This window comes from Pyrus communis, chromosome 13 (genome assembly GCF_963583255.1).
Source record: "Pyrus communis chromosome 13, drPyrComm1.1, whole genome shotgun sequence".
Classification (NCBI taxonomy): Eukaryota; Viridiplantae; Streptophyta; class Magnoliopsida; order Rosales; family Rosaceae; genus Pyrus; species Pyrus communis.
The window spans coordinates 15374214-15396753 of NC_084815.1; the positions used below are offsets into that span (position 1 = coordinate 15374214).

Consider the following 22540-nt stretch of genomic DNA (forward strand, 5'->3'; position numbering starts at 1 on the left):
CAAAATAAGATAATTTCTTCAAGCCCTTACTTTCATCCTGATGCATAGAGATTTTAAGTCAAAAACCTAAATAAACGAGGGCGTAAAAGTATAACTTTATGCACTCAACACTTAATCAGGAAGTAATACAAGAAATGAAGCTTTATAGTCTTTGATACTACATGTTTATCAGTTATCTAACTAACTATATCTCTAATCAATTGACAAGTGTTACAATCTAATCAGCCGCATGTTAACTCTATCAAATGCGAAGACCCTAACTACTGGAACAATCAATCACAGGCATGTGATTTGTTACTGTAGAAATACTTGCTCCATCACTCCATGGTATGCAAGTTTTTCTTCAAGTAGTAGCTCTGCCAGCAGAACGCATGAGGTTTGGTAACCAATAGGCCATATGCATGCATGAAATTCATCATGAGTTTCTCTTGTGTTTGAGCTTTATTCCTTAATTAGTATTTTTTTTCTTAATTCAAACATTAAACTTATGTAAGAACATTGCATGCATATACACATTATATATACTTTGTTTTCTATACATAGTGGTATTTCACAGACCGATGGAGGTTTCCTGAAGCCTAAAACTGCAATGTTCTTCCTTCAATGCCAGACTGATGGAGGGAAACTTTAGCAAGCCATCATTGCCACCACCACCACCATCATCATTTCATTATGAACGAGTCTCTTATTGATATGATGGAAGAGAAGATAATATATTAGCTGAACCCAAATTAGATGAAGATGGTCCTTCAACAATGTCATAAAAATGAAAGCTGTTTGATGAACACTGTTGAGCCTGGCGGGAATGAACCAATGCGTTCAGCTCCTGAGTAGTATTTTGCAAGCACTCCATTGAAATCTCTCCTCCCTCATCAATATTTCCACATGATTCCACTGCAATAGGAACCATGTTATTGTTTCCAATGTTGGACCCTAGGAGGGATTGCAGAAACTGTGCATCCATATTATTGTTTATAAATTCTGCTGTAGAAGGTGGAAGGGCTTGAACTTGATGATGCTGCTGATCCAAAATCCATGTTCCGTTGTTGTTCGAATTATTTGACACAGCTAGTGGAAAATCCTGATCGGCTGATTGTACATTAATGTTTTTTATGGTAGTCTCATCAGCGTCAAACATGAATAAAGGGTATGGAGAAGGGTATAGGATTTCCCTAGGTGGTGTAGGCTTTGTAATGAAATTATGGTTCAAAAATTCTTGCTGGTTTGGATTACTGCAACCCATTTGGTAATTGTGCTGATGATCAATAATAGAGGGAGAGGTGATTGGTGGTGAAGAAGGCTTTTCTAGCTTCTTTTTAATCCATGAATTCCAGTAGTTCTTTATCTCGTTGTCGGTTCTTCCAGGCAGACATTTTGCTATATGCGCCCATCTAAAATTTATCAATTCATGTTAGAGTACAAGAGAGTGACGATGACATCCCAATTAAAGAACGAGTAGTCATCAGGTAAGACATTAAGATCGTAGGAAAACAATTTCAAAAAATTTCATCTGCTAACACTGTTTGTGACACTATAATTGTAAGAAATTAAGATTGAAGGAAAACTAGACTCACCAAAATAACAAGGAAGGTGCGCTAGCTTAAACAAGTAACTTTAACATTTTAGAAAAGAAACTAAATAACTTTAACAACTAAACTTCGGATTAATCCAGTTACTGGAAATAGCTAACCAACCCCTTAATCTAAGTGTTCGAACCAACCTAGCCTACTTTTATATATCACCCGGCCCTACCCAACCTCACCTCTACGCTAACCACAGTTGCTTAAATCAACCCAATATTTGATTTCTAGTGAAACCTCATATATATATATATATATATGTGTGTGTGTGTGTATATCTTCAATTTACTCTTCTGGAAACTCATGATAAAACGTTGAGAAACTTAAGTCATTTTGAGGCTAGGAATGAATCATATTGATGGGTTCAGGGAATGCAAAAACCCTAACTAAAGTAAGAATACTTGGATAGCAAATTTAGTGTAGGGCTACTCGAAGTTGATACCTGTTTCCTACAACCCCATTGAGTCTGACAATCAATTTCTCCTCCTCTGGTGTAAACCCTCCTCTTTTGATATCAGGCCTCAAGTAATTGAGCCATCTCAGGCGGCAGCTCTTACCACACCTTTGAAGCCCTAAAAACCGCACACACAAAAAATATCAAACCCTAAACAAAACTATAGTCATGCAAAGTTTTGTACGAGAGAGAGAGAGAGAGAGAGAGAGAGAGAGAGAGAGGGTGATCAGGACCAGCTTGCTCAGGAACTTTTCTCCAACAGCCATGGCCATATGTGGTGATGTATCTAACGAGCTTTTCATCTTCCTCAGGGGACCAAAGCCCTCTCTTAACCTTTCCTTGTTTGCAGCAGTAGTGGTGACCCATTGTTAAATATTTGCTCCTCTACTTTTTTTTTCTTTTTTCTTTTATTGCCTGATCAATCCAGAGTTTGCATGGGAATTGAATTTCAGATGGCTCTTGCAAGCGTTGGGTCCTTCTCTCACTGCCCTTTTAAAAGAGAAAGTACAAATGGGCCATCTTCTCCGAAAAGATGGGACCTATGTTGAAACATCGGAGCTCCATCTAACCCTAAATTGACACCCCATCCACTTTGATAAATTTGATCTTAATTTGTTTTCGTTTATAACATCTTGTTTTTAGATATTTTTTCTATTACATATCATCTTTTCGTTGTCCTACTTTAACGTGGAAGTGTGAAGTTAGCTTTATTTTGTAATACTTCGAAATTAAAATTTCTGAGCCTAATTTCCAATATGGATCTTGGTTACTCTCTCCTTTGCTTGCGTTAATCCTTTTATTAAAATGGTTGAGCGTTTTTTTTTTTTTTTTTTTTTTCCTCCTTAACAAACGATATTGTCTATACTAAGGAGGTGAGAATGAGTTAGACCTCACAATATGTCAGCAATAATGTGGTTTAAATTTGCATTTAGCGAGAATTGAACTTAAGACATCTCACTTACAAGTGAAGAGGAATACCACTAGACCGTAGTATTAAGTGACTAGTGGAGAGTTAAACCATTTTTTTCTTTTTTTTTTTTATTTTTTATTTTTGTCGAAAGAGTTAAACTATTAATCTATATTAATCTATACTATTTTGCTCTCAAGGACGGCTTGGGGGAGCGAAAGGTGCAATCGCACTGGCCCTAAATTTGAAGGACCTTTAAAAAATTTTGCCATCTAATAATTATATGCAATAATGTTATATATATATATATATATATATATATATTAAAAAATAGCTTTCAAAACACTATAAAATCTCCTTGTGCGCTCCTTATACGTGTAAATTTTTTTCTTTATGTGTCATATCCCGACCCGGGGCGGATCACTTCCCGGGCCCGCTCCACCACCGTAGCACGATATTGTCCGTTTTGGGCTTACCATTCCCTCACGGTTTTGTTTTTGGGAGCTCACAAGCAACTTCCCAGTGGGTCACCCATCATGGGATTGCTCTAACCCCCTTCTCGCTTAACTTCGGAGTTCCCGTGGAACCCGAAGCCAGTGAGCTCCCAAAAGGCCTCATGCTAGGTAGGGATGGGAATATACATTTAAGGATCACTCCCCTGGGCGATGTGGGATGTCACAATCCACCCCCCTTAGGGGCCCGACGTCCTCGTCGGCACACACGCGGCCAGGGTTAGGCTCTGATACCAAACTGTCACATCTCGGCCCGGGCCCCCACCACATCCCGGGCCCGCTCCACCACCATAGCACGATATTGTCCGCTTTGGGCTTACCATTCCCTCACGGTTTTGGTTTTGGGAGCTCACGAGCAACTTCCCAGTGGGTCACCCATCATGGGATTGCTCTAACCCCCTTCTCGCTTAACTTCGGAGTTCCCGTGGAACCCGAAGCCAGTGAGCTCCCAAAAGGCCTCGTGCTAGGTAGGGATGGGAATATACATTTAAGGATCACTCCCCTGGGCGATGTGGGATGTCACATTATGAATATAAACATTTGGCACAATGAGATATTTAGAGCGCTAATAACAGCACCCTAAAAAAAGATTTTTTTTTTTTAAATCAATTTTGTCATATAAGAATGCTATATATTCAAGTGAAACTTTAAAGTTAGAGTTTTTGAAATTTTTTTTCTTGTTTGGTTGTTTAAAATTGAACTGTTTTTTTTATTATTTAGTGAAGGTTGTATTTGTAGCTCTTTTTAGTTATTATTAAATAACATTTGTAAACTTACAATTTTTATTCAAATTATTGCTTTCTAGCATCAATAGAATGTTGTACTTTTTTTTTTTTTTTTTTCAAAAGCTATATTAAAGAGGGTTCATTTTATAAATTTTGCATATGACCCCTGGAATCTCAGAGATGGCCTGGTTTCCTCTCATATAAATCTGTTTAGATGAGAGTGAAAATACTTAGCATCGTTGAGCGACTCATGTAATGTGATTCAATATAGAGAAATTTTCATACCATATGGTTCTCGTTTTATGCTAAATTGAATATCCATAAAAATTATTCTGTTCATTTACTTATCTGATTAGATTAAGATTAGGATAAATTAAATTCTCATCCTTATTTTTCCTTCTCATTAATTAAAACCTTATTTTTTTTTCATTTTTGATTAAAGTCCTTTGATTTTTGTCCACGTCATTATATTTGAATATTAAATTATTTAAATGTCACATATGTCAATTTTAAAATTGAAAAGCTTATTAATCATTTTAAATACATCCTTTTAATTAGTATTTTTCATATATTTTTATTTTTAATATGTGCCCTTTTTTAAATTCGTACCAATTATTCTTTTTAGTTTGATTTGTACTCATAACTTGAAATTTAATATGCATCCATATTTTTAATTTAATTTGTACCCATACATTTTTGTTGAACGTACCCATACTAATTACATGTACATTTCTTGTTTTAAAATATATCAACATATATTTCTTAAAATATATTAATAATTATGTGGGTACATTATCTTCTTGCTAGATGTGACATCCCACATCGCCCAGGGGAGTGATCCTTATATGTATATTCCCATCTCTACCTAGCACGAGACATTTTGGGAGCTCACTGGCTTCGGGTTCCGTAGGAACTCCGAAGTTAAGCGAGAAGGGGGCTTGAGCAATCCCATGATGGGTGACCCACTGGGAAGTTTCTCGTGAGTTCCCAAAAACAAAACCATGAGGGAATGGTAAGCTCAAAACGGACAATATCGTGCTACGGTAGTGGAGTGGGCCCGGGAAGTGATCCGCCATGGGCCGGGATGTGACAATTTGGTATCAGAGCTTAACCCTGGTCGCGTGTGTGCTGACGAGGACGTCGGGCCCCTAAGGGGGGTGGATTGTGTCATCCTACATCGCCCAGGGGAGTGATCCTTATATGTATATTCCCATCTCCACCTAGCACGAGGCCTTTTGGGAGCTCACTAGCTTTGGGTTCCGTAGGAACTCCGAAGTTAAGTGAGAAGGGGGCTTGAGCAATCCCATGATGGGTGACCCACTGGGAAGTTGCTCGTGAGTTCCCAAAAATAAAACCGTGAGGGAATGGTAAGCCCAAAGCGGACAATATCGTGATACGGTAGTGGAGTGGGCCCGGGAAGTGATTCGCCCCGGGCCGGGATGTGACACTAGAACTATGTGAAGAACAATATTACTTTTTAGTTGATTTTTAAGTAATTACTATTCTTTTTAAATATTATTTGAATTTGTTTAAATTTCATAATTTGTGGGAAATTGAATGCATAAATGCAAACGCAAGAGTTAAATGTCTTAAATGTGCTAAGGACCTCAATCAAAATATTTAAACAAACAAGATCACAGTCTAACAATTAGATTGACTAGGGACCAGAACCAAATTACCCTGAAGATTACTCACCCTATGTTTTGGACCAGGGACTTTCAAAGTGGTAAGAACTTAAGACTCAATGGTTAAAAATGAAGTAAAGACCACCACCAATGAACTACTCAAGCACTACAGATTAAGCTACTACAAATGTACTACTTTCACATGACCTTCAAATATATTGCATCTAGTCCTTTTTAAGTTCCACAAAACCAAACACAGTGACATTTTAGGATTCATACAACCGACTCCACTTAGTGGAATAATGCTTTGTTGTTGTTGATTCATACAACCGGCTCCACTTAGTGGAATAATGCTTTGTTGTTGTGGTCATTTTCAAGTCCCTTTTATCTTTATATATATACTGCGTTCCTAAGAATTTTATGAACGTCCAAACGCGTCAATGGTGAATTTGGTTGATTCTTTGGTGATGCTTGAATAGAAACCTATTATATTAGGAGAGTCTTAGCCGTTTGTACGTATTAAGCATGTAACTTAGGCATGTTCCAATATTTTATATCAACTCTCCCGACCTCTCCCAAAGAAAACTTCTCATATTCCTCGTTAATACATAACGTTGGGAGGTATTCCTCATTAATACATAACGTTGGGTGGCATTCATCAAAACTTTATACTCAAGGCAAACAAAAATTTGTTTTGAACGGGAGAAAGCTTTGTGATGGATGAAGTTAATTTGTTTCAAAATAAAAAACGGTTGTTGAGATTGTTTGTTTGGAGGTCCTAATTGAAAACATTGATAGAATTATCTCTTGATAGTTGATACTTTGGAATTGATTTGTGTCACAATCTTTTGTGACCACTACAAAATTTTATGATTTTAACATAGAGTAAATCTTCATATGCATAAGCAGTTTATGCTTATCATTTAAAAATGGGTTTACATGTGTCTTTTATGTGTCAAAAGACACTGGTGTTTTACCATAAGCACACTGTAATTAATTTTTTAGGTTGTGATTTTCACACACCCTTAAGTACTTTTCCCACATTCCTCCCTATTTTTTAATACTTAATTGGTATCCTACTATTTAATCTTCCATAGATACCCCTCCCTATTTAATCTTTCATTAATTACCATAAAAAAGTAGGAAGGGTATATATGGAAGATTAAATAGTAGGATACCAATTAAGTATTAAAAAATAGGAAGAGGTGTGGGAAAAGTAGTTAAGGGTGTGTAAAAATCACAACCCAATTTTTTTTTTTTTTTGTATGATTGTCACATTAGTCATGTGATGTTTACCAATCTACTCACATGTTTCTATTCTTTATTATTACACATAGCACATTACATATGATCAATTACGTCATGTCATACACTCATCATATATTATAATATGTAAATTAGTAACATCGATCATCACACTTCAAAATTTTCCGATGGTATATGTGAATTCATGTCGTACACTTTAATATTCTAGCTATACACTTTGCTTTAATTAACCTCTCTCTGCTATCAATACCTAATAAAAAAACAAAGTTTCTCGTTGCTTGCAGCATCTAATATAAATACAAACATTCGCATTAGCAGAGTTCGCAAACACTCAAACATTTAAAAGATGATTCAGCTAGCTTGTACGTGCAAAACCAATTTTCTTCTTACTTAAGAGAACTGACCGCAGCAACATAATACCTAACGAAAAGAAATCTCATGACTGTCACATCATATAAGTAGTGAATTCATGGGGTATTTTTACCTACTGTGGTATAACCCCCTCGATTTGCACTTGCCCTTTTGTAATTTGTCAGGGAAAAAGAGAAACATTGAACACAAATCAAAATCAGCCATTTCCGTTGCTAGTGATGACTTGCGTTACCATTCTTCGACAGATAATGAAAAGAACAAAATTAAAAGTTAGTTGCGAGTAATGAAACTTAGGAGTGACATTGTATTAATTAACTTAAAAAACTACACCCACTGGCCCTTCATATAGTAAGTAGGGGCAAGCGCGGAATAGGCCTAGCTAGGTCATTTAGTGAAAGTATATGCCTCAAACTAATATCATAACCAAACTAAACCATATATATCAATCCATTGGTGATCAGTTGGTTCGAATCTACACAAAGATGTGTCTTTGATTGTACATTAGTATAGGTTAGTTGTGCCTATTATTTGAGACATTAGTTTTACTCAATTTGTTTGTTTTGTGCAAATTCATTCAGGTCAATTTCTTGGTCACTAGAGTAATGTACTCAATCAACACATCTATATTTACTTGTTTTGATGATCAATGAAATACTACTCTCATTTTTTTTTATAAAAGAGAATGTCTTTCGATGAATTATACTAGGAAATTATGTACTCTGTGTAGGAATAAAAATCTACCTTTGAAATACAACTCTAACGTCTATGAGACTATCTTCATATCAATATTGTTGACATCTGCCAATGTATACATCTCACTACTTCTTTTCTTTAAAATAATTTACAAAAATATATGAGTCCAACTATTACTTGTAGTTGTAGATATGCCAAAAAAAGGAACTGGAAACTTTTTTCCCATAGATCAAAAATACTTGTTATATATAACTTTAGTTGCCCTGATCTTTTCATTATTTGGAAGCTCAATCCAAACAATCATGCATGCATGGGTCATTAATCACTATCACAATATGTGCAAGTTCCGGATAATTTTTCTTACTTATTAACTTGTCCTTTCTTATCCTTTAGTCATTTATTTACAAGGGACTCGTCACAAACAAACATTATTGTCGTCGTCTTCATTCGATTGAGAAAAATTTTCAGTGTGTTGGGAACACGGTCACATCAAATGTGTTAGAACCAATTATATGTCAAGTGTATATTATATAACAATTTGCACAGTTTTATTTCAAATGGAAAAACTCAACGACAAATACAATATATTAAAACATAAACACTTAATGAGATTATATATAAAATCACAAATCACTGACTTGTTTCTTGAAGATAGAGGCTTGTAGAAGCAATCTCCTAAGACAGAAATTCGTCCTTACACCAGTGCAACAATTCAATGGAAGTCTATCTTGCAGGATACAACTATCTAATCCAAGTTCTTGCACTCGAACTTGGATTCTTGGCAAATTGGTTGTGGTGTTTCTCTGTGAACTGTGAAGGATTTGATGGAAGATTGTTCTTCTTGTTTCTGATCCGACAACTATATATAATGGCATAATTTGAACTAATACAACCGTTCATGCTTATCAGTTTTTTTAAAAAAAAACCGAATGCAACTGTTCAATCAATTTTTAAAAACTGAATGTAACTGTTCAATCAGTTTTATCCTTTCGGAAAAAACTGAATCCAAAAAATCAAAAACGTAACTTGTGTTTTTCGTCCATCCGAGCCCAAAAGCCCCAAGGCCCAAGCCCATCTTTGACATTTAATATATACACCCAAACCCTCCAAGTCTAAGGCCCAAGGTCTATGGCTTTGGCCCAATTCAATTCAAATTATAAGTAAGTGAACTCACTTATGAAGATTTAGTGTAAAGGGTGTATGGGCGATGTGGGACTGGCAGTCCCACATAACACAAGTTCCAACAAAATGTAATAATACAACTGGTTGGAATTTTTTTTTTTTTTCAAGTTTCCAACCAATTAAAAAACAAATTGTTTCAATCAGGGGTCACAGACCATATGCCTAGCACACTAAAAATTATGTCTTCAGTTGGTTGATATAATCATTATGCATGTAGCCAAACATATAAGCGACGGTCACCAATTTGTGCATGTGTAGTCAACCCATATATAAAGGTTTATGATGGAACTAGATCCTCTCCAGATCAATTCACTATGAATCCTAGAGATTAACTAATTCCAGCCGTTGGAAACAAACTTGCGGTCAAGAATAAATGCTATTTCTATCAATTCACTCTTTCACAAATAAAATCTTCATTGCCTGCCTGGCCAAACAGGAGTTTCCTCACTCAGGAACAAGGAGGGGAAAAAAAACCAAGACGGAGAAGGATTTGGGAAAATTTTCAAGGGCAAACTCCGTGGACGAAGAATTCTAGTTCTTAGAAATTGAAGACGGAGAAGAATCCTTGGGTCTCATATAATGGTAATTCAACGATGCCTCCAACGCCGACTCAGACAAAAACCACCAACACCACCACGAGCAGATAAAGACAAAGAAGAAAATTGGTTCGATATGCAAATCGGTTCGATGTGCAACCGAAAGGAAAGAAATTTATTGAGCAACAAGATCCATCCGCAGAGCTAGTGCTTCAAAAGAAAATTTCAAAGTTTTCCAATTCTCTTACTTGAAAGCACTGCAACGACAAAGGAGGAGAGCATTCAGTAATGTGAGAGTGAGAAAGAAGGTTTGACTCTTGTTTTGCATGAAAAAAGAAAAGAAAGTTAGAACTTCATCCTTAACCGTAAGATTTATTTCCAACGTCGGGAATTATTTGATTTCGAAGATCCGGATTAAATTGGTTTCGAGTGGATCCTTACCCGTTTTATGAATACGTACCCACTAGTATAGTGTTGTCAGTCAAATTAATCACCCAAACGTGTGATTAGTTATGTATTAATTTAATTACTATACAATAAGTGCTTAATAATTGTCTTCTTGCAGTTCTGAATTCCTTAGGAATGTGATTGTGTAAATTTTAGTAGGATTCGATAATATATTTTAGATAGTTTTCTAGTTGTATTTGTATGCTTTTTTTTGTGTTGGGGGGGGGGGGGGAATAAGGTTCTCTTTCCCTTACTAATATAAATTACAGACGCTATGGGTTAAGAAATAATCACCACAAAATCATCAAGTTCTCTCTCTCTCTCTCTTTGTTTTTCACCCACCACTCTCCCTCTCTCTTCTCTCAGTAAAATAGTAAAATACGCCTACAACACGTTATCAGCACGCTCTAGCTATTGCGCTAAAGATTTGAAGGTTCCTGGAGGAGGTTCTTCTACAACTAGCATTCAAGGGCTTTCATCGTTTCCATCCAATCCAGATTCTTCTAAAACACGTAATCGATATTTTATAAGCCCTAATAACATGTAAATGTTGGCCATGATGCATGAACCCCAAATTTATTGTTGCTTTATATTTGCCTATACTGCATAAATTGCTCAATTATATACGATTCATGCATACACAGTATTATTATGCTAGTTTCACATACACAATATTATGTTTTATTATGCTATTGGATATTGCCATGTTGAATTGTGTAAGTGCAAAGAAAATCATAAAAATAGAAGCAAAACTAGGAATTTAAAAACTCTAAATCGCAAGTCGAGCCATGGCCTAAAGCTCACCACTAAGCTCTGAGCCACGTCAGTGGTACTAGGTTGTATATTTTATCTTCTGAAACTAGTCACACTGGGTCCTTGGAGATAAAATATACAACCTACTACTTATATTGGGTCCCTGAATTAACCCAAATTCACTACACTAGGTTTTATATTTTATCTTCTGTTCTTGCAAGACCCTTTGTGAACTGAAAGTTCATCCAAAGTCAAATATGTAGTCTCAAAGTTAGCGCCTTTGAAACTCGAATTTTTCATAAAAAACATACACCCATGAAACTTGAAGATTTTTATGTAAATTAAACCACAACATGTTTATAGAACCTTAATGTTCTAATTTATGTCTATGAATATTTACTTTTCCATAAGATTGACCACAATATTGTTCCCTCTATTGTAGCGACTTGTTGAACTTGAACAAACTCGACTTTACCGTTCGGGAATCCTTTGGAAGAAACTACTTGAAGTGGATGTAAGACGTGAAACTCCATCTCACCACCAAAAGTGTCAAAGCCACTATTGACGAGGCTACGGACGAACCGGTTGGTGAAGCTGACAAAGCAACTTCCATGATCTTCTTAGAAGGCATATGCACTATGCATTGTAGACTGAATACCTCGCGAAAAAAGATCCACACTGTCTAGCTTGCTCTGCTAATGCGCTTCGATCACCAGAAAAATATATTCTTACCTGAAGCAAGACATGACTAGCAGTACTTACGCTTCCAAGACTTCAAGTCTGTGAATGAGTACAATTCTAAATTTTGTTGAATTCGATCACTTCTCAAGTTCTATGATGAGGACTTGACTGCACAGATCTCTTAGAGAATACCTACTCAACTTTTTATACCACCAATATTATCCGACAACAACAATTTAGGGCACATAAGAATAACTAACCTTTTGGATTTGATCTCTGTCTTACTACTTTCCAGAAACTTGTTTAAGGAATTGGTATGCATAAATTATCTTATTTGAATTGCTTGTTGTTCTCATGTGCGCAAATCCTTGTAGGATTCTATAATATCTTTTAGATAGTTTTCTAGTTGTAATTGTATTCTTTAGGGAGAAAGATTCTATATCGTTTACTACTTTAAATAAAGGCGCATTGGGCTGAGAAATAATCACCATATTAATCACCAAATTCTCTTTTCTTTCTCTGTTTGCTGCTGGTCCCTCTCCCTCTTTTTTCCCTCAGTAAAAGAGGCCTACAACACCTTCACTATTATATAAAAGATACCCACGTCATTACAATTGTTAGAAAGGTTTTTTAAAATTGAAGAATTCTAGAACGAACAGCTAGTTGGCTCTATCGAGGGACTGGTCAGATGAAGGTAGTATCTCGAGTCTGAGGTTACTGACATGGACGACTGATCAGCGCTGTAAACTGTAAAATAACAAAGCAATGATGTAGGATAAGAGGTCGGCCTTACCTGCATATGTTAAACTATCACAGCTGTTCGGAAGTGGAATTAATATTTTAGATTTATAATTTGTATATAAGACTTAAAGGACATAAAACAACTTGTCGTAGATGTCCAACCTCAAATTCAAATGGATAGGCATGTTGTTCAATTGAGAATGTAAGACAGGGACCAAAATAACCATTTGGTTGCGGAATTATTTTACCCTTGCTAAGTCTTTTTACCATCTTCCTGTGACGGGACAATTGAAAAGATGCAACGAAACATGTCGTCGAAATTTAATTACCTAATCTAACACATCCTGACTTGGAACGTCTACCAGGACTTCATATCAAGCTATGATGGTCGACACCTGGAAGGTGACGAAGCCATAAAGTGCAGTGATGTGAAAAATGTGAATAAATTTAAACTTAAAAGTGCCTAAATACAAGAGTGCGCTGTGAGCAGGAATGAACTCAATTCACATGTGATGACAGAGCATAAGTACAGTACAGTAAAATAGGATGAGAATTATACCATCGATGGTAATCGTCTACAACATTATTTGCCAATAATCCTCGTCGGTACGAAACTCTGCTACTAGAACCTGGAGGGGCAAAAAATAAGGGTGAGTGGGCCTGAAAATAAAGTTTTAATAAAAACCTTTTGAAAACGTTATAACCCCTCACTGTAAAACCTGTATAGTTTCCAGAAAATCATACTACGTAAGTATGAAAAACCAATGCAAACCAGCAGTAAAATAGAAGTATGCCATGTCACAACATTTCAGTAATAAATAAATGTAAGCCAGGTGCAAATCAGTTTAAACTAGCATACCAGTCGGAGTCACCTAATTTGACCTGTATGACTAGACTTATTTCTCATCAATCTATACTAGCACACGAGTCAGAGTCACCTAATGTGACCTATACGACAGGGCTGAGTGTAATAATGTATGCTCTAGTGCTACGATCATGTGAAGGCTAGCGATAAATTGCAGGTCACCTACGAGTCGAAGTCACCTAATGTGACATGTATGATAGGGCTGGCACCAAACTTCGATCCAAGACGAGTGAGTGGTGCGGGAGGTGAACATCACGTGAAGAACTGGCCCTAGCTAGGGGCGGGAGCACTAACACCAGGGTGCAGCAATGATGAGCACTAAATGAATATATGCATGCCATAATGATGCAACATTTCCAATCAAAAGTAAACTCACTTGAACTTACCTGCACATCTCGTATAATCATTTGGCATTTCACAATTTCATAACAATGCAACATTTTAAATATAACATTATTTAATCATGGCATGATATGCATAACTCAGTTCAAAAGCATTTGTGGAAACTATGAAGTTTACACACACACACACACACACACACACACTATAAAAAGGAAAAGACTCACTCACCTGAGGTGTGCTACAACTCCCTAGTACGAATATCGAGACGTCACTAACGATCGTCATTTAGAACAATTATCAAATCACATCTTAGAATTCTTATCGATAGAACACGTAACTTACATAAAACACATCTCCAAGGACATTCTAGAATGATTTGAGACCCATTGACCAAAAGTCAACCGTCGGTCAAAGATGATGGTAGGGTAAACTCGATCTGGAAGATCTACATCTCAGATTTTTGATCCGTAACTTCCAAAGATCTACATTATGCTTCTAAAACATTATACTGAAGTTTCATTACGATCCAACGGTTGGATCTTTGCCAATTGCAAATTCAAGTGGCGGTGAATGTTTTATTTTATGAACTTATAAATCCAATTCAGAAAGATCCGTAAGTTCCTATGATCCTCAAATATTACGTACTATAATGTATTAAAGTTTGGTGACGATCCAACGGTTGGATCGTTGACTTCTATAATAATCAAGTGGTGGACCTTAATGGAACTAGGTTCAAACGACAGAAATTCGTCAATCGAACTTCACATGTGGATTTGGAGTATCAAATTTAGCCTAGGAAAGTCAGGGGATGCCTCGGCCCACGCGCCACCGCACATGGCGATCTGCTGCCTCGACTCGCCGAAAAAATCAACTATTTCTAAAAATTCCCAAATTTTACAGGCATCAAGATCTCGACGAGTAGAGCAAGATTTATACCTACGGCCAAATCCAATTTGGCTAGGAAAATCCTCAAATCGCCACAAACTCGTCGAAAACCCTAGAATGGGTGTTCGTCGATTCGACTTCTCTGGTGTTCCAACGCCGTTGTCACTGGTTAGGTCTTTCTCCTAGGTCTAAGGGGAGTTGATTAAGTGTGGTGGGTGGTGGAACTCGCCAAAACGGCGGAATCGCTATCGAACACCTCCGGTGCTTCAGTGGAGTTCTTCACGATTTAGACCTTAAAAACCCTTGATTTTTGGTGGAGATGGAAGAGGAGAGGTTGAGGAAGAAGTTTCAGGTTGAGGATAGATGCAAATCGCCTGAAAAATGGTGGAATTTGGTCGGAAACAACCCGGATCACCGTCGGGTTTGGTGTGCACGTTCATGAGAAGGAAGAGCTGAGGCTTCTCTGAGTTCTCTCTCTCCTCTCCTAAATTTTCTGGTTGGTCACTCTTTTCTTCCCTTAAAACTGATTGGTTACCACTCCCACATGGTGGGAGTTTGAATTAATTTATAACTAAACTTTAAAAAAACCAATTTCAAAAGTCCGTAACTATACCGTTATAATCTGGACTTGCAAACGGCTTTCGCCTATGCATTCGTAGTGACGAGTACTATGAGGATACACGAAAAAAATAAGTCCTACATCTCTCTAACCGATGGTCAACGAAGGTCAAAATATTTTCCTCAAGCGGGCATTTAATCAATGACCAAGTTTAACGTAGTCCTTCAAACACTATCTTGGCATTTGTAATTAGGTAGACCCGGTAATTTCTTATATGACCTATTAACCCGGCCCAAAACGACACGAAAATAATGGATTTCGAGTCAATACGTTAACTAATCGGGTCGTTATTAGGTCACACGTTAAGAACCCTTTTAATAACGCATTCTTAACAAGTTTAATCGTGGGTAACCCTTTTTAACCCGATAAAAAAAATTCATAATTTTAAACTACTAGAAAGCTTTACTATAATAGCTATAGTATTATATCTCGCATAAATGAGATTAAAAAATTCCAAAGCACATTAAAATACCAAGCAATTTAAAAATACAAAGCACACTAAAAAAATTCATAACAATTAACTTGTAGGTGTGAAAAATGTGAAAAAATATGCAATCGCTCATGATCGCATCATTTTTTTTAGGGAGAGTTAAAAAAATAATAATTCATAATTATTAATGCAAAAGTGTAAAAATGTGAATATATATATATATATATATATATATCTCTCTCTCTCTCTCTCTCTCTCTACTAATTAATAAAACCCTTTTTGTCAACCAAAAGAGGGTGAAAAGACAAATTAGTCTTCTATCACACAAAAAAACTGAAAAGACAAATTAGTCTTCTATCACACAAAAAAACTGAAAAGACAAATTAATCTTCTATCACACAAAAAAACTGTTGGGCAATAATGTATTTTCACAAGTCCAAATTTTACTGTTTTTTATTGAAGCTTCACCTACAAATGAAGTTAAAATACCTTCAATATCTATAATAAAAAAATAAAAAAAAAAGCCATAAACAAAAACCACCCACTCCCCTAGGCCTGGCAATTCCTAACACGACCCGATAACCCGACACGACATGAAATTAACAGGTATTCGGGTCAACACAATAACGAATCGAGTCGTTATTGGGTAACCCGATAAGCACCTGTTTAGATAACTGGTTGGTTTATACATGTGGGTAACACGATACTCGATAAACAAAATATTAATTTTATAATTTTATAACCCTAAAGAAATACTATAATAATTATATATATATTAATTTAACAATTTTATACCCCTAAAAACTATAATGATTATATATATTAAATTAAATTTAAAAAATTGGTGACCATTGGATCGGCTAAGATTTAATCTCATTTGTCCATTGTGCATTAGGTTGGAGGCTAATATATTTTTATATGGTATAGTACTATTGTTTTATTTCTTTTCATAATTATTTTGGTAAACTTCTCATAATTTGAATGGTTTTTAATGTTTGGTTTTTCTATACTTAGTTTATGCGGAAGAGAGTTTTGAGGTGAAAAACCTTACTGAAAACATCATCAACATAACTCTTGAAGGCAATATATCAAGCCAAAGTTTCAATACAATTTCCTTATGATGATCGATGAAAATTGAGGATTTTGTAAAAGGAATAACATGCAAGTTTTGAGTTCCATTGGTAAGGTTTAAACTTTTGAGAAAGGCTTCACAAGCTTGAAAACCAAAACTCTTTCATTTTGCATATCCTTGCACATTTAATATTTTGTAATAGACCAGTAGTGTATGGATGTTTCTTTATTAGGCTCTTATTTTCGAGTGTAGATGTAGTACTTAAACGACAAATGTGTTTTAATGTTTTGAAGTAATATTTATGTGGCAATGTGTGGTATGTGCACATTTAAGGAATTTTTTTTTTTCCTAACGAGTGTGACATGACATAACCCGTTAAGATAACAGGTGTTACACAAAAACGACAAGAACACGACAGACACGGCCCGTTTGCCAGGCCTACACTCCCCCCACGTTCTTTCCCTCTCTCTCTCCCTCTCTCCTTTTCATTTTCTAAAAAAAATGTGTTCATACACACAAAGTGTGTAGGCAAATGCTAGTGTGTGTGTGTGTAGTGGTCAACTAAATTCTAGATTTGTATTTAACGATTGATTTGAACGAAAAAGAATATATATATATATATAAACACTTGTGATTGCATCATCTATGCTTAGATGATGGTTACACCATCATTTAGATTTTTAAAACCTTTAAACTGTCATGAATAGTCTTTATTGTTTGAATGCAAAATTCATAAAAAAATTCATAATAATTAATATAAAAGTGTGCAAAATGTGAAAATAAAAAAACTTTACAACTTTCGTGATGCAGTCAACTCCGAAATTCGGCACAATGATCTACTAAATTCTAGATTTATATTTAACCATTGATTGTTGTTTACACCCTTTTAAAATTAGTGTAAGAAACTAACACACAATTGCAATCCAATTATCAGTGCTAAGTATCATGATTCATTTAAAGTTTCAATCCTAAACTGATTAGGACAACATTAAACCCTTTAACAAAACCTTTACATACCAATTTGAAACACTATGACCGATTCTAACTCCCACTATTATACTCACATTCGAACATTCTACCACCTGAGTATGAACAAGTTTGATACACAATCTTCAAATTATAATAGAAGTGATTAGTTAAGGCTTATACCATAAGTTCTCTACACATACATTTCAAAACATAGAAGCAAATACTTCTAGTGCTATACATAATGCATAATTGGTTCAAGATTACTAAATTACTGATGTCCAATATGTATATATAACAATGTGAACTTATTTATAGATCAAACCAAAATTATTCGCTCCCACTCATCTGGCCAAACTTAAAAACAATAATGTTAAGCTCAGTTAACAACAAATTCTTCTAACATTCACATTACTGGAACACAACGAGTAATAATTCAACCAGTTGCTTGATCAAACCACAATTCAATTTATAAGCATCAAAATGAATTATAACTTTACAAGAGACATGAACCAACTACAAAACAAAACTAAAATTTGTTTGGTACCACTCATCCATGCCAAATTCAGTATTAAAAAAAAATAAAAAAAATAAAAAAAAAAACTTAGTTCCAATCCCTTTATTATTCAAACATAATGAATAACATGTCATCATTCAACCAATTGCTTAAACAAGAATATTAAGAAAGATCCATAAGCAACACTAAGAATGATTATATTACAACTCCACCAACTTGCCTTATCAAAACAGAAACTATATTAAAGCATCTTAGACCATCTCTAATGGAGATGTCAAATTAAAATGGCTGTTTTTATTTTTATAGCTGACGTGGTAAAATAACATTTTGTAAAGTCTTCTATCCCAACTGAGATGTCAAATTAAAATGCCTTTCAGTTATTTATAAAATCAAGTGGGTTAAAATTTAATAATAAAATAATCAGCTCGCGAAAAAAATAAAGAAATATGTAGGCCCATCATTAAAAAAAACAAAATTGGTGTTGCCTTCAAATTTGGTAGCAAAGGTCAATCCATGTAGGATTTTGCATCTCCTTAGGAGCGAGAAAACCACATTTTTTGTCAAAACAGTCCATGTGGGATTTTTGACATTTCCTCTAGAGATAGTCTAAGAATTATAATTGAAAACTAGCTAGCGTAAATGCCCTCATACTTATGCTCACATTTGAATATTTGATTCTCTCACTCGAGTATAAGTTGAATGTTCCACTCAACCTAATGATAGTGCATAATCTCAATTTGAAATAAACAAATCGCACAACAAGATGCACACAGTTTATGTATCAAAAGATAGTCTCAATCCATTTGAAAAAAAAAAAAAAAAAAAAAAAAAATCTTATCTAACATAAATTCATAAACTCAAAATCACTAGTTTCAATGATGACCAAAATCAAAATAGCAAACGCATTTTTTTTTTGCATTCAATTTAATCACAACTGCCCAAATCACCAGTTTTAACATAATAGCAAACACAATATTTATGCATTCAACTTGATCCTAACTGGTTCATTATCCTTCAAACAAGATCAACCAAGTTTTGATAATGTCTAGATATCACAACAATATGTCCTGAATAGGATGAGAAACCAAGACCACTAATTCTTCTGCAAAACTCAAAATTCATCTTCCTCTCAATTTGCAATTTCAATCAAAACAAAAAGCGGAAGCATGCATCATATAAATTGAAATGCCTAGTTATTTATTTTCATGTATACACCGTGAATGATATATGCCAATACTAAATCATAATTCATTGATTATAGAAAGCAAACTCATATACAAGCTGAATTCATAATGCCTCTTATTGACATGCGTTAAAGCCAGTAAGCATGTATATGGCAGCAAAAGAAAAATTGTGCTTAAGCATATATGCCTATATATTATGTTAAACACCATATTTCACAACAAACTGATTGATGTATATGAAAATATGCATACATATGAAAATTAAAAGGCCTGGTTCAATCCATACATATCAAACCCTAAATTTATAATCAAAAATCATAAAAGTTCACGTCATGGCTCTGATACCACATGTTAGAAATAAATCAAAACTTTAAAAACAACAAACAAGATGAAGTGGTAGCTGACTTCGATAATAAGTGTGGAGCCAAAAATAATCACAAGGCGACACATAGATTTTTGGATAAAGGAGGATAAAAATACCCTTGAGGCATACTGGGATTCGTACGCGCGAGCAGCGGGCAATCATCCCTCAACCAAATCAAAGTGCCCAAAGAAGGTAACAATTCAAAATTATTTCATCCTTCCTCATTCCATATTCTCTACAAAGCAATCATTCCATAACCTTCAAAACATTCCATAAAAATTATGTTAATTGGTTAATTAATGGATTTATTTCCTAATTAATCCATTAATCACCAATTAAATCATCCATTATACCAATTAATCACCCATTATACCAATTAGGGAGGCCAACAATTTTAAATTTGCAAATCAAACGATTTGGTTATTGATAATTGGATTATTATTGAAGCGTTGATTAACATACTTATTTCCTATTGGTGACACACACTGTTCTAAAAATCTCCGCCTAGCGCTGCCTAGGCCCCGCCTTGGTGACACATCATTTGGTTTGCAATTTTGGTTTAAAATTTTGGTCTCCCCAGCATTACCCTTAATTAATTAATTCCTTCATCAACAATACTAAACTATTGTTCATATGTAAAATATGAATCTTTCCTTCCACAATAATTTATTTGAGCGAGCTCTCCTCTTGCACTTAAGTTTGAATTTCTCTTTCCACAAATTAGATTAATTTAAAGTAAACTATTGTTCATATGAAAAATAACTATGCTATACATCCTAATTTTTTTTTTCTCATTTCTTTATAATATGATTCTCTATACAATAACCTTGCCATAATAATTTAGTATCCAACTTGCCACCAAATAAATTTGAAACTAAGACCTCTTACTCACAAGTATAAAGGAATAGCATTCAATCGTAATACTAAGTGACATTCACCACATAAGTTAGACAAAAAAAAATGCTGAGAGAAAAAGTTGGGTATAAGCCTTTTCCTATAAACTTCAAAATCCTTTTCTAGGTTGCCAAAAAGTTTAGAGGAATTTAGAAAAATAATGTCATAATCTTATGAGTAATATGCACATTGCCACTCAGATTGGTCTTTGCAAGATTATTGTGGCTTTCCTAGTCCTTCAAAAAGTTCTAAAAATTAGGGAAGTTTTCCCGCTCTACTGCTGGTCGTGGGTCCCCAAATCAGCTAACAAGGTTGCAGACTGGTTAGCATCCTTCAAAATTTGGGAATAAGTGTTTTTACGTGGGTCGATAAATCTCCATTTTCGATGGTCCAAATTCTGAACAAGAATGGCTTACCATGTCCCCCTTGAGTTGGTTTTGGCTCGGTGTTGGGAAGAGACGTTGTTAGTTTGGTTGGTAGTGTCCTCTTACTTTTATCTTCCCAGCACTCTATTTTAGTTGTTGTTTTGTTTTGTACTGTTATGTTGGTAGGCTTCCCCTTGTACTCTGTTTTAGTAATGTTATTTCCAGTTAATAAAAAAAGAAGAAGTATGCTTTAATAAATTAAATTTTAAAAAAAAAATGTTAAAGCATCCAAAATCACACATGACACATCATCGTTACATTTTTGGATTTTTTTTTCTTTCCATGTGCTTCTGGTTTTGAATCTGGTAGCATATTTAATAAGAAAAACTAATGAAAAGAGCTTAAAAACTTTGAGTTTTAATGAAAATGACAAAATAAAAGTAAAGTGAATAGTAGCAAGATTAGCTTTTTAGTATAAAAAAATGTGTTTTTTCGTTAAAGTGAACAACACTTGAAATTTTTCGTTAAAGTTCTCTATTTAATATTCTCGAATGTTAAAACTGTCATCGATCTAGAGCCGCCTATAAAAACTCGACCACACAAATCCCACAAATATTACCATATCACCAACTTAACCTCCAAAACTTTTACAATGCACTGGGGTATAAGATATCCCAAGCATTCTAGTTGTTAAATTTTAATTTGTCTATTTGATTGAAAATATAACCGCTAAAAAATGTTAAACATTTGATACTCCAGATTTCCTCAACTTCACAGGGGAAGGGAAATATCTCAATTGGATACTGCGATGCTCTGTAAGAAAACAAAAATGCTATTCTTATCATCTATTTGTAGAAGTAGGATTTTCTTCCCTCATATTCCCCTCATCTTCTCTCACAATTTCCATTTTGTTTCCCTCTCTATAAAAAAAAAATTAATATAAGATGTTGACATAACTTAATCGTGACCATATAAATAAAAGGGGAGGGAAGGAGAGAAAAAGAGAGAGGAGATAATCCTACTCCATGTTTGTACCACTATTTAGATCATCTCTCTTATAAAAATGTGACGCACATATGTTAAAAGACTCTACTTGTGGAGCCAAAATTAATCACAAGGTGACACATGGATTTTTGGATAAAGGAGGACAAAAATAACCTTGAGGCATACTAGGATTCCTACACGCGAGTAGCGGGCAATCATCCCTCAACCAAGTCAAAAGTGCCCAAAGAAGGTAACAAATTCCAAAATTATTTCATCCTTCATCATTCCATGTTCTCTACGAAGCAATCATTCCATAACCTTCAAAACGTTCCATAAAAATTAGGTTAATTGGTTAATTAATGGATTTATTTCCTAATTAATCCATTAATCACCAATTAAATCCCCCATTATACCAATTAATCACCCATTACACACCAAAAATACCCCAAACGGCCGGCCACCTTTTCTTCAAAGGGGACCGGCCATGCTCTATGTATTGAACCCCATTTTTCTCTAAAAAGCTAGGTTTTCACTCTAGCTAAAATTCTCCAAAACTCTCAAACACTTTTCGCTCTAAAT

At 35.0% G+C, this 22540-nt stretch overlaps 1 protein-coding gene across 1 annotated transcript; it reads right to left on the reverse strand.

Annotated features, from left to right (window-relative positions):
• Positions 1-685: 685 nt before the first annotated feature.
• On the reverse strand, positions 686-2400 carry LOC137712238 (transcription factor MYB26-like). The gene is made up of 3 exons (XM_068451349.1): positions 2268-2400; positions 2023-2152; positions 686-1391 (listed from the first exon to the last, which is right to left on the reverse strand). The coding sequence occupies exons 1-3, from the start codon at positions 2398-2400 to the stop codon at positions 686-688; spliced, it is 969 nt and encodes a 322-aa protein (XP_068307450.1).
• Between the last annotated feature and the right edge of the window lie 20140 nt (positions 2401-22540).